General features: G+C 49.9%; 1 protein-coding gene across 1 annotated transcript; it reads left to right on the forward strand.

The window, feature by feature from the left end:
- Positions 1-410: 410 nt before the first annotated feature.
- On the forward strand, positions 411-11,171 carry prodhb (proline dehydrogenase (oxidase) 1b). The gene is made up of 14 exons (XM_062451603.1): positions 411-811; positions 1,423-1,619; positions 3,150-3,184; positions 3,291-3,425; positions 3,746-3,810; positions 3,903-4,019; positions 4,367-4,440; positions 4,693-4,774; positions 5,076-5,168; positions 5,587-5,733; positions 6,227-6,402; positions 7,170-7,268; positions 7,969-8,057; positions 9,384-11,171. The coding sequence occupies exons 1-14, from the start codon at positions 500-502 to the stop codon at positions 9,572-9,574; spliced, it is 1,812 nt and encodes a 603-aa protein (XP_062307587.1). The 5' UTR covers positions 411-499; the 3' UTR covers positions 9,575-11,171.
- The last annotated feature ends 2,917 nt before the right edge of the window (positions 11,172-14,088 follow it).

The following is a 14,088-nucleotide window of genomic DNA, read 5'->3' on the forward strand; positions in this document are numbered from 1 at the left end:
ATACAACATCGCCCCCTTGTGTTTGTAAGCGGATCTGGCATCATCTGCATCGTAAATTGCAGACAAATTCTTTCATATTTGGCGATTCAATTTAAGATAAACCTATACATTCTTTAAATTAAGTTTAGTGACATATTTCTGCCCATATTGTTAGCCCATGCTTGCGTGGGCACGAATTATATAGCTTGGGAAATAGGCTTTTTGAAATAGGCATAGGCTATTATAAGTAAGAATTAAACGATTTTCATATTTTTATCTGTCCGGAAACCCACTATTATATAATAGCTGTCTGTTACGTCTTATTCGTACTTATGTCACCGATTTACCAGCAACCGGCGTATCTAAATTTGGCTTGTGCTAGGCCTGTTCAAAAATAGGCGGTGTTTTGCAACATGCATGAGTGACGTCACGCCTTCAGGCATCTCCAAGGGAACGGTGCGCTCCCGTGAGAGCGCATAACTTGTAACGTCCGTCTAATCAACTGAAGACCAACTAACTAATGTCTTATTTTAAAACTGTGCCCGTGTTTTCACGGGCTGCGGTTGAACTACTTTGTAGAAGGTTAAATGTCCTTTCCAACCGAAGGTTGCGGTCTACCGTCGCTTCAGCCCGGACGGACAGGGGCAATGTCAACACTACAGAAGACGTCGCACAGTCACAGTTCTCGCGGCCGAAATCCTCGTGCAAAATCGTGGTGGATTTTGAGCAGACACAAGAAGCATACAAAAGCAAAGACAGTTTAGAACTGCTGAGAAGTCTGGTGGTTTTCAAACTTTGCACTTATGACATACTGGTCGATAAGAATAAGGAGGTAACGTTACATGTGTGTCCGTGTAGCCTATCAATGTTTCTGTGTAAACTAGATCACACATTAAGCATTCATGACGTGTTCCCAGCCTTATTACCACCACACTTTCCTTGACTCTAACCACAGAAATACTGTTGGGACTATACACTTCCGATCCTTGATTTCTGTTTGGGATAGCCTAAGTCTTATGAAAACACTTTGAACATATTTATGTAAAACTAGGAGTGGTTCAACAAACACAGTTGAATAATGAATCTAATCTTCCATTAATCTCATCTCCCTAACACGCCGTTTCACGTTGCAGGCATTCATTTCGTTTTGGATATCCCCTTAGGCATATCCAGGCTTTACGTCTAAGTGCTTGAACAACAACGAGAGGAGATGTTTGTTTAATAAATATAGAGAACAATACTGCATTCATCTGTTATGCAAGTATCTTTTGTGCCAGTATCTTTGTTTTGGACATTGTCTTTGGGTAGAGCTTAAATTGGTGGATTTTTTACGCGTAGGCACCCTACTCTCTCTCCCTTTTCTCTCTCCCTTTTCTCTCTCCCTTTTCTCTCTCCCTCCTCTCTCCCCCCCCCCCCCCCCCTCCCAACATCTGTCACCTTCAGTTGATGGACCTGAGTAAGAAGCTGCTGGGCCAGAAGGCCTTCGAGCAGTTCATGAAGATGACGTTCTACGGCCAGTTTGTGGCGGGAGAGGACCACAAGTCCATCGGGCCGCTGATCCAGAAGAACCGAGCGTTCGGGGTGGGCTCCGTTCTGGACTACAGCGTGGAGGAGGACATCTCTCAGGCGGAGGAGATGGAGTGAGTACGCTTCCGGAAGATGCTGAAGAAGACGATTTGAATGTCGTTACAAAGCTAACATGCCAGCTGGTTGAAGACGTTTGCATAGATTCAGAGGATGTCAGTCCCTGGTATTATGGCACCATTGTCTGTGTGATAGTATAGCTCATATACAGAGTTGTGAGGAGGCAGAGATAATACAAAGTTTTATACACAAGCAGTAGCTCTACAGCTCAAATAAATACTTGTATTTTCTACATCAACACACTTCTCCACAAGCTGAGTGTGTCATATCGGTCACGTGCAGCCGGAGTATATAACTAGTCTGATTCCCTCTGTGAATGTCAGGAACACTGTAATGTGACACTTCAACTATCAGGATGTAAACACAGCATCCAGCCCGATTGGTCCCCTGTACACCATCCCCCCTGCTGTGATTGGATGGCCTGTAAACTCCCAGTGTTCATTAAGTCTGTCACATGAGCAGCTGGAGAGACAGAGCGTGTTCTGATTGAGGAAAATACTATTCATCGTGACTGAGTTAAAAATAGGTGTCTCTTTGGAGTTGGTGTGGTGTCTATCTTGCCTTGTTTTAAAAGCCTGTCCTTCAGGAAGTGTGTTTCAAAAGACCTTTAAAAACAACTTTATCCACGGAAATAAGACTGAAATAAGAAGATGTCCGGTTTATATTTACATTTACAAGACGCTCTTATCCAGAGCGACTTACAGTAAGTACAGGGACATTCCCCCGAGGCAAGTAGGGTGAAGTGTCTTGCCCAAGGACACAGCGTCAGTTGGCATGACCGGGAATCGAACTGGCAACCTTCGGATTACTAGCCCGATTCCCTCAGTGCTCAGCCACCTGACTCCCATCATATATTTTGGCACAATATAACTCAATTGTCTCTTTTTACTTAGCTCTCTCTAAGTAGGCCTTTGGAAGGTACTAGTACAGGTCTGCTGAAGCATAGGTCAGGTCACAAGTCAGATGAGGTGAAACAGGATGCATCATTGATCGATGTTCCCGGGATCAGCTCGAGGTGGTCTGTTGACCCAACACATTGAGTAGCTGTTCTGGTTTCAGATGGAGCACTCCAGAATTCATACTGCACCTAGACAGTGTCCTCGCTCTGCCGAGCTTCTGGAGACCTTACACACATTCCCTTATCGATTTACAGTCGCTGTATAACCATGTATATGTTCTTACTGTATGTCTCAATTCTTTTCTCATTTGTGCTAATGTCCACCGGAGCCTGATGTGTAATGATGTTAGTGTAACTGGATGTCTCTGTGGTATAGAGATATAGAGCTACTCAGCCTCTGTATTATAGGGCTGCTTGAAGGCTGAATACTGACCACATGGTTGTACAGGGCTGCTTCTACACGGAATGCTTTCTAGCCAGGTGCGTCAAAGACAATGCAGGTTGTTCTAGGGTGTATTTATCTGAATGGGAGTGTTTGTGTTGAAGCACAGCGTAATAAGAGGCTTATCAAAAGCGAATCAAAAGAGGAGATTCATTTCTGCTGATTTGTTTGATCGTTTCTATCCAGCTCGTGGGGATTCACAGCACCAAAGGAAAACGTAGGTAAGTTGCCTCGCTTGCGTTTCCCCGTCGAGGTTTGTAATGATGCAACTGGTCGCCAAAACCGGATTTTCAATGTCTCTGAAACCTTTCGTCACGGGCCACAAAGGGAAGAAGTTCGAGGCTCACCGACAGTTTGGGGACCGCCAAGGGGGCGTGACCAGCGCCCGTTCGTACGTCTACTCTGACGAGGGGAAGTGTGACAAACATATGGAGACCTTCCTCAAGTGCATCGAGGCGTCTGGTAGGCCCACTAGCACCCGACTGCACCACATTACACTCCTGGTCAGGGCTAGAGTTGTTTAGAAGGGCAATGATGCCGTTGTCAGTTGAATTTCTCATAATTACTCGGGTGTTCCTTATCCGTTCCTTACATTAACGTAAAACCGCGGGTGGAAACGATACAAAGGAATTGGATCATGATGTGATTGCTCACTCTTCATCTCCCTACTGACCCACTTGAGGGTCAGCTCAATCCATAACCAGGCCTTCATATCCATCCCTGCTAGCAGCTGTGCTTGTCGATGGGACTGGGGCTTAGCGCTAAGCTTGTTTGACCTCCAGGTGGCAACTCGGTGGACGGTTTCTCCGCCATCAAGATGACCGCTCTGGGACGGCCTCAGTTCCTGGTAGGCCCGTGGGGTCGGAGGGGTCAGCTTGGAGGGGGTGCTTGCTTCAGCGCCGGCGTCGCTCACCGCCAGTTTGTCCTGCCCTGTTAAAGCTCCAGTTGTCGGAGACGCTGGTGAAATGGCGCACCTTCTTCAGCTTCCTGGCTCTGCGGCAGGGGAAGGGAGACCTGGATGCCCTGGAGCAGAGGCTGGATGTGGAGCGGCTGCAGGTGGGCCCGTCGCACAGATCATCCAGCCCCCCTGCTGGGTCGTGAACACACGCCAGCTTCTGCGTTGACAGAGATGTTGACGCTGTTTGTGATGTCGGCGCATGCTGCTGTTGTGCTGTTTGTGATGTCGGCGCATGCTGCTGTTGTGCTGTTTGTGATCTCGGCGCATGCTGCTGTTGTGCTGTTTGTGATGTCGGCGCATGCTGCTGTTGTGCTGTTTGTGATCTCGGCGCATGCTGCTGTTGTGCTGTTTGTGATGTCGGCGCATGCTGCTGTTGTGCTGTTTGTGATGTCGGTGCATGCTACTGTTGTGCTGTTTGTGATCTCGGTGCATGCTGCTGTTCCAGGAGTTTATGACCAGGCTGGGAGCCAGAGGGGACTACAAAGGATGGTTCGACACCGAGAAACCGGGATCATCAGGGTGAAGACCACATAATGTCCTGACCAAGACGGGAATCAACAAACAAAAACAAATTGAAAACCACACAACATCGGGAAATCACACCACAGATTCCGTATCATCCAGTGCCAATAATAAACATGATACCTTGGAACAGGTTCATGGACTAACTGAGACATTAATTTGTTTTCCCATTGTTTATTCTGTAGTACGCTATTACCCTAAGGAAACTGGATTAACCATGCTAAAGGCTAAATTGTTCTGGGCTTCCAGGACCATTGACGTGCTGGACTGGAACAGCCTCATGGACGACAGAACCAAGACATCAGACCTGCTGGTGGTGCCGAACATGAAGGTAAGCAGGCGAACATCTCTGTAAAGTAAAGTAGTAGTAGTATTATAGTAGTAAACTAGTCGTAGTATAATAGTTCTAAACTAATAGTATTGTATTATATATTGTAATAGTATTGTATTCTATTTAAATATATTACATATTGTATTGTAGCTGACACATCTCTGTGTGCAGACTAGAATTTGTTTTTTAAATTGAGTATTTGTCTGTGTAAATGAGTATGTTGGCAGTGTAACTGAAGTACCTGTGTGTGTGTGTATGTGTGTGTGTATGTGTGTGTGTGTATATGTGTGTGTTTGGCCAGACAGGACAGCTGGAGCCTCTGCTCAGTGAGTTCTCAGAGGAAGAGGAGAAGCAGATGAAGAGGCTGCTCCAGAGGATGGACCTTCTAGCCAAGGTACAGGAGATACACACCTGGTACACACCTGGTACACACCTCTTTATCTCCTGGTACACACCTGGTACGGATCTGGTACACACCTGATACACACCAGGTACACACCTGGTACACACCTGGTACACACCTCTTTATCTCCTGGTACACACCTGGTACGGATCTGGTACACACCTGATACACACCTCTTTATCTCCTGGTACACACCTGGTACGGATCTGGTACACACCTGATACACACCTGACACACGCCTGATACACACCTGGTACACATCTGATACACCTGATACACACCTGGTACACACCTGATATACACCTTGACAGATACACAATTAACAATAACAATCATTCTGGGATGTGCTGTGTATGATAACCTGTTTGTGTGTACGTGTGTGTGTGTGTATGTGTGTGTGTGTGTATAGCATGCAGAGGACCACGGTGTGCGTCTGATGGTGGATGCAGAACAGACCTACCTCCAGCCGGCTATCAGTAGACTAACTCTGGAGATGCAGAGGATCTACAACAAAGACAAGCCGGTCATCTTCAACACCTACCAGTGCTACCTCAAGGTACCTGCAGCCATTATCTAACATACCTACCAGCCCTATACCTCAACATCACCTACATATAAGATCTAACACCAGTCCCATCTTAACATTAGGAACCTACATTTACACATACCAGTCCTACCTCAATGTCGGCAACATCCACGCATAGTTAAGTATAGTAAAGCAAAGTTGACACATCTTAGCCTCCAGGTACGGTGAATAATAATAATAGTATGAATAATATCTGTGCAACAATAACATTGGACTAGTCCATAGAACTGTGCAGCTCATGACTCATCCCATGACCTCACTTACCAGCTAGGAACAAATCTCCTGACCCAACACAGCTACCAACTAGGAACACAGTTACTGACCCAACACAGCTACCAACTAGGAACACAGTTACTGACCCAACACAGCTACCAGCTAGGAACACAGTTACTGACCCAACACAGCTACCAGCTAGGAGCACACCTAGGAACGCCCAGTGCTGAAGGTGGTCCCTTCGTCCCAGGAAGCCTACAACAACGTCAGCATGGACGTGGAGCTGTCGCGGCGAGAGGGCTGGTGCTTCGGGGCCAAGCTGGTCCGTGGAGCGTACATGTACCAGGAGAGGAGCCGGGCCCGGGAGATCGGCTACGACGACCCCATCAACCCGGACTACGACTTCACCAACCTCATGTACCACAGGTGATCATGGGTTTGGTGTTTTGAGAGCCTGCAAGCTTGTGGTCTTGGGTCACGCGCTCCACCGCTGAGCTGTGGCTATCGCAGGTGGAGTTACCAGGCTGGCTGGGTACACGTAGGTTACAGTTGAATCCATGGATGTGCTTGTAGATACTCATCTATGAGTATCTACTCATAGATGAGATGACCTCATCTCTTTGACAGATGTGTGGGGGTCTGCCAACACATCATCAATTGAACATATGAAATATATATACTCTCTATATACTGAAATACGGAATATAACACAGTATAAGGCCATAAGCTATTATCCCCTCTGTCCTGTTGGACATGCCTTGGTCCACCTGCATCTTAGAACTGGTAGAGGTCAGAGGTCACCTTGTTATTTTGTTAAATATGTTTGTTGGCGCATTTCTACCTTTATTCTTTTTCATAGAGACTCATGCAGAGACATAAAATGTAGGGGAGAGAGGGGATGACATGCGGCAAAGGGCCTGGGCCAGATTCGAGCCCAGGCCGCTGCGATAAGACTTTGTGCTATTGCGCAGTTCTCTGTCAAGCCACCAGCTGTCATTTTGTTCCAGTATTCCACTCAGAAACCACACACTCTGGGTCACTGCTCTGTCAGCATGTAATGCAAGCTTCTCTGTGTGTGCATGTGTGTTTGTGTGTGTGTGTGTGTTCCGTCGTGTGGTTGTGTGTGTGTGTTCCGTTGTGGGTGTGTGTTTGGTTGTGTGTGCGTGCGTATGTGTGTGTGTGTGTGTGATCAGATGCCTGGACTACGTACTGGATGAGATTGGGTTCCACAGGAAGACCAACGTCATGGTGGCTTCTCACAACGAGGACACGGTGAAACACACTATCAGACGGTAACTACAGCTTCCTCCTCTTCCACTTCCTCTTCCTATATCCTCCTCTTCCTCTTCCTCATCCTTCTCTTGCTCATCCTCCTCTTCCTCCTCTTCCTCCTCTTCCTCCTCCTCCTCCTCCTCCTCTTCCTCCTCTTCCTCATCCTCCTCTTCCTCATCCTCCTCTTCCTCCTCTTCCTCTTCCTCCTCTTCCTTTTCCTCCTCTCTTCCTCTTCCTCATCCTTCTCTTGCTCATCCTCCTCTTCCTCCTCTTCCTTATCCTCCTCTTCCTCCTCTTCCTCTTCCTCCTCTTCCTCATCCTCCTCTTCCTCCTCTTCCTCATCCTCCTCTTCCTCCTCTTCCTCCTCTTCCTCCTCTTCCTTTTCCTCCTCTCTTCCTCTTCCTCTTCTTCATCCTCCTCTGCAGACATAGTGACACTGTCTGTTCATGGGAACACCCCCAGGGGACTTATTTAAGCACATCAGCAGATTCAGAAAGAGTTTCCAGCTCATTCAGCACATTGCATTGGTAACCCTGCCATGCACCCTTTGCATTTAGCACAGTATACCATTATAGCCTGGAAAATACAGTAAATGAGCCCCTAAAGAGAAAAGCAATTTCTTGACATTTAGCTCGTGGCCTCATGACCTGTGCTGGTATAATGGAGCTAAACGGGAAAGAGAGTGTTACCCTGCTGACGTGACGTCCCTGCCCCATGCAGGATGAACGAGCTGGGCCTCACCCCCACGGAGAACAAGGTGTACTTCGGACAGCTACTGGGCATGTGCGACCAGATCAGCTTTCCACTGGGTAAGGTGAAGGTGGCAGTTTTCCCGTCTCCACGTTCTCGTCAGTCAGTTAGCTGTTTGTGTCGACGCTGCCCTCCTCCGCTAATCCCCCCCCCCCTCTTCCAACCCCTTTCCCACCGCTCTCCCCTTCTCCTCTGAGCCCTCCTCCACCCTCTCCTCCACCTTCTCCTCCACCCTTTCCATCCACCCTTTCCTCCACCCTCTCCTCCACCCTCTCCTCCACCCTTTCCATCCACCCTCTCCTCCACCCTCTCCTCCACCCTCTCCTCCACCTTCTCCTCCACCCTTTCCATCCACCCTCTCCTCCACCCTCTCCTCCACCTTCTCCTCCACCCTTTCCATCCACCCTCTCCTCCACCCTCTCCTCCACCTTCTCCTCCACCCTTTCCATCCACCCTCTCCTCCACCCTCTCCTCCACCCTCTCCTCCACCTTCTCCTCCACCCTTTCCATCCACCCTCTCCTCCACCCTCTCCTCCACCTTCTCCTCCACCCTTTCCATCCACCCTCTCCTCCACCCTCTCCTCCACCTTCTCCTCCACCCTTTCCATCCACCCTCTCCTCCACCCTATCCTCCACCTTCTCCTCCACCCTTTCCATCCACCCTCTCCTCCACCCTCTCCTCCACCTTCTCCTCCACCCTTTCCATCCACCCTCTCCTCCACCTTCTCCTCCACCCTTTCCATCCACCTTCTCCTCCACCCTTTCCATCCACCCTCTCCTCCACCTTCTCCTCCACCCTTTCCATCCACCCTCTCCTCCACCCTCTCCTCCACCTTCTCCTCCACCCTTTCCATCCACCCTCTCCTCCACCCTCTCCTCCACCTTCTCCTCCACCCTTTCCATCCACCCTCTCCTCCACCCTCTCCTCCACCCTCTCCTCCACCTTCTCCTCCACCCTTTCCATCCACCCTCTCCTCCACCCTCTCCTCCACCTTCTCCTCCACCCTTTCCATCCACCCTCTCCTCCACCCTCTCCTCCACCTTCTCCTCCACCCTTTCCATCCACCCTCTCCTCCACCCTATCCTCCACCTTCTCCTCCACCCTTTCCATCCACCCTCTCCTCCACCCTCTCCTCCACCTTCTCCTCCACCCTTTCCATCCACCCTCTCCTCCACCCTCTCCTCCACCTTCTCCTCCACCCTTTCCATCCACCTTCTCCTCCACCCTTTCCATCCACCCTCTCCTCCACCTTCTCCTCCACCCTTTCCATCCACCCTCTCCTCCGCCCTCTCCTTGACCCTCTCCTCCACCTTCTCCTCCACCCTTTCCATCCACCCTCTCCTCCGCCCTCTCCTTGACCCTCTCCTCCGCCCTCTCCCCCCAGGCCAGGCAGGGTTCCCCGTCTACAAGTACGTTCCCTACGGCCCTGTGGACGAGGTGATCCCCTACCTGTCTCGGCGCGCCCAGGAGAACCGGGGCTTCATGAAGGGGTCTCAGAGAGAGAGGGAGCTGCTGTGGAGAGAGCTGAAACGCAGGCTGGCCTCAGGGGAGCTCTTCTACACGCCTGCCTTCTGAGACGTCCACCAGGGGGCGCTGCGGCCTGCACGGACCTCGAGAACTGCCTTCGCGGCGTCACCTCTCGGGCCCGTTCGTCCAGCGATCTATCGCTTTCTCTGCCCAGTGTCCTCTGTTGACTCTGTTTATCTGTCTCGCTATATTCTCCCTCCCTCGCTCGTTAATCAATAATTGTTCCCCCTCTCGCTTCATTTCATTTTTTCTTCCCGACGCCCTTGTCCCTATCTCTCGCTCTCTCTTCTTCTCTCTCTCTCAGTCTGTCTTTCCCTCTCTCTTTATCTCCTGCCATACCCCTTCTCTCTCTCCAGACCCTCTGCCCCTCTCTCTTTTCTCTCTCTTTCTTTTCTCTCTCTCTCTCTCTCTCTCTCTCTCTCTCTCTCTCTCTCTCTCTCTCTCTCTCTCTCTCTCTCTCTCTCTCTCTCTCGCTCGCTCTCTCACTCTCGCTCTCTCTCTCTCCTCCCTCTCTCTCATCTCTGTGGTTCTCCATCAGCATTCCGGTCCCTGTCCTGCCCCCCCCCCCCCTCGCCCCAAAGCCTCCATCCCAGAGAAGGATCTTTACTGCCCCAACAGGACTTCCTCAAATGTCAGCTCCTCCCCTCGGTTCGCCCATCTTTATCTCTCCATTTATCTTGGAGAGGGGCAACAATCATAAAAATAACAAGGCGTGATTTAAACGACCATAAAGTAGACATCCATATTCCTGTGTGTGTGTGTAATGATGGTGATTCAGGGAGGCTGGCTAGCTGTCTGTCCCCCAGAGGCCATCAGGGCCTGAGCGAGGCTGCAGGAGATTTCTCCAAGATGGATCGCCGCTGCTATACGGTGTTTAGGAGGTTATGATGGCGTATAAATCGCTATAGAGAATGCACTGTTGTATACATGCTTGCTGGATCTCACACAGTGACATAAGGCATTATAAGGACGGTTTATGTGAGAGGATGAAATAATGTGCAGTTTAGCTGGATTTAGGTGAATTACTCTTTTTTATTGAGATATATAGTATGTGTGTTAATATCTCGGCGTTCCAGCAGGTTAGGCTTGTGTTGACGCTGTTTGCTGAAAAACGAGGATGTTGTTCGTCATGTTCATGTAAAGACGAGCCTGGTCTTTTTTAAAGATTCGTTTTGGAAATTACTAGTATATAAAAATACTGACGTGTCACTATATCACTTTCTGACTCTGGAGGCTTAAGGGAAGTGTTTTTAGAGAGGTTCCCAGGGCTGGGTCTATCGGAGGTAGCACTGTGCTACACAGTGGCCTTATAGGAGCGGACGGAGAGGTGTGGATGGGTGATAATAACCCTGCTGTCTCTCTCACGTCCGGGTCACTGTGGGCTCATGCCAGACTGCAGGCTGCTTGTCACACACAAACCCCATCAGGTTCTACTGTAGACAGGCTCGACCATGAGGAGTCACGGTTAACTCTGTGCGACTACCCAGAATGCATTGTTCCCAGTCTTCTTCTTCTCTAGCCTCCATCCCTCAGGCTTTATCCCCAGCCTCCATCCTCAACCTCCCCCCAGCCTCAATACCCAGCCTACCCCCCCAAGCCCTTCTCCAAATATCCGATGGTTCACTAATAAAATGTATTTTTGGAGTTTGCTGTGTTTTTTAGAGTTGACCACACCCTATCACGTTGAACATACCCTAACCCATGGCTTGAAAACATTTCAAGACGCATTTCAAGGCACATGAAATGAACACGAGACGTATGATCTCAAGACACTGTGAAACTACAGACTACAAACTACATTTCAGTTGGAGAGCGAGGCTTGCGACAAACAAACACAGTAGCACATCACTGTAGACGCTGACACCCCTCTGTATCCACGGTGTGGAGAGAGGTAACTTCATCATTCAGTCAGCTGTCGCAAATATGTATGTAATGGATGTTGAGAGGTGACATGCAGCATGCGTTGACAGTCATTATGCGGGGAACCCCAGAGGGACCAATAAGGCGGCACAGTGTTTGGCTCTGCTTCTGTTTGTGCTTACGATTTAACAGAAAACGCACGCCAATTTGTGCTTTTCTCCCAAGCACAGCAAACACGCTGTGACAGACTGCGAAAGGGCTCGTTTCGTCTGCACAAACACCCACACACAAACACAACCGCAAGAATGCACACACTGAACAATTGACAGTGCTTGGCAGGTACAATAACCTTCGGTAGGTTCATTCAACATCCCGTGCACAATGTAATGTTTACAATGCTGTTGTAACCTAATCATATCTACTGTAGGATAGAACCTAATCATATCTCTACAGCAGACTAGAACCTCATTCTATCAAAAAAGGCATAAGCATCTGCTTCAGCGCAGTCTGGTGTGCGAATGTGTGTGCATGCGTTTCATTTGTGTGTTTGTGATTATGCGTTTGTATGTGCTGTGTGTGTGTGTACGTGTGTGTTCCAGCGTACAGTCATGGCCGTAAGTTTTGGCAATGACAAATGTTGTGCTTTGCAAAGTTTGCTGGTTCACTATTTGAGGAAAATGTTTTCACGTTTCACATGTTTCTATGGAATACAATAAGGCACATTTCATATTTTTGATAGCTTTTTGGGGGCAAAAATTGTCAATATATGCAAATAGTCCCCTCTTTTACAGCAGTCAATCTGCTCTTAAAATCCAATCAGAAAGATAGAGTGATTTCACCTGGATAGAACTAGTTCACACTTTCCCCTGTGCTGATGATATGACTTACTGACATTATGTTAGCAGTCATTTTATGCCAAGGCCCAGCAAGCTTTGCAAACACAAAATGTATGTCGCTCCCAATACTTTTGGCCACTGCTGTATCGGCATCGACGAGAGCTCCCGCTGCCAGGACGTTGTGAAGTGTGTCAGTGAGTAAACACCGTGAGGTTCGCCTTCATACATCGCGGTAAGAAGAAGAAGAATGAACGCTGTCTGCGCGCCCCTCCCCCCCCCCCTCTCTCTCCCCCCCCCCCTCTCTCTCTCTCTCTCTCTCTCTCTCTCTCTCTCTCTCTCTCTCTCTCCCTCTCCCTCTCCCTCTCTCTCTCTCTCTCTCTCCCTCTCTCTCTCTCCTCGCTCCTCCCGCTGGACAGAGTACATGTATTAAACATCATTAAGCTCCTTTCATCTCCTGCAGACGTGTTGCGTTGTCTCGGGGAAAGTGGCCGGTGCGTCGAGGAGGAACAAACCAAAACGTGAGGAAAGAGGGGAATGAGGGGTTTTGCGTGAGTCTTTGTGTATATATGTGCACGTGGGCGGGTGTGTGTGTGCGTGGGTGGGTGTGCACGTTTGTGCTTGCGTGTTAAGTATGGGGTTGATAATGCAGGTTTGGTTTTGTAAGCATGCTGAAAGTCCACCATAACAACACATTTCTGAGAAGTCTTCACCTTCCCCTCCAAACCACCCTCCCTTCCCCCCACCCATTATCCTTCAACCTCCCCTGATTTTCCGACGCCTGCCCTCCCCTCTCTCCCCCGCTCCTCTGTTCGTCTATCAGGGGTTGAGAGATGATCGGGATGGGGTAAATGTTTTCATCATTAGCCTGGCCCCCTGCGGTTCCAGGAGAATGCGGATGAAAGATGAGACCGTTATCTCGCGACCACCTGTTCCTCCACAGAACCCAGACCTCCTACCTGTGTGGGCTCCGTGGCTGGATAGGCAGCAGAAATGTGGAGCTGGTGTGTGTGTTTCGTGTATGTGAGGAGTTTCCGGACAGGGAGAAACCAAACCAGACACCCTGCCCCTAGTGGCAGAGAGCGGTAACACACCCTCTCTCCCCCCCCCCCCCCCCCCCCCCCCCGGAGTCGAGGGTGATAAAGCAGAGAGATGTATCTCCGCCGCGGCCACATCTCCATCCTAACAGCCGGGGCCTGTGAGTAATGCTGTGTTTTATTCCAGGACGATGACTCAGCGAGCCGAGCGGCGTCGGAAGCCCCCGTGTTCTCGCCCCCCGGGGCGCCGGCGGAGGAGGGGGGGAGCCAGGCGGGTGAAGCAGCTTCACAGTCAGGGAAGCGACTTTGGAACGTCTTCATTGATTTCTGTCTGTGTGGGCCTGAAAGACACCGGGAGTGATCTGTGGGGAGAAAAAGGACGTCCTCCTCGCGTTCTTCCCCTCGCTTGCCAGCCACCCACGCCCTGAGCTGGCATGGTGATTCATCCGGGCTCAGCCCACATGCCTCTGCCGGGGCGGAGGCGGAGGGGAGAGGAGCCGGCGGTCGCGGTTCCGACTCTGCCCGCCAGAGGGCAGTAGCAGTCCTTCCCTCGGCCCGGAGAGAACCTCAACGCCGAGCCACGCAAACACGCGCATACGCACACGCGGGCGCGATTGAAAACCGTTAATTTCCTTTACACAAATTCAAGGTTCCGCGCTGACCTATTTTGGATGGATTCTGTAAGTATGGGTGTGTGTGCGTGCGTGCGTGTCTTTGTGTGTGTTCTTAAAGGCTCGTGGGAGAAGAGAACGTCCCTGGTTCTCTAATGGATTATAACAAGACAGTGTGAATTGGATGTTTGAATCTGAGGCTAAAGGTCTGCTCATCATAT

Source organism: Osmerus eperlanus, chromosome 25 (genome assembly GCF_963692335.1).
Source record: "Osmerus eperlanus chromosome 25, fOsmEpe2.1, whole genome shotgun sequence".
NCBI classification, from domain to species: domain Eukaryota; kingdom Metazoa; phylum Chordata; class Actinopteri; order Osmeriformes; family Osmeridae; genus Osmerus; species Osmerus eperlanus.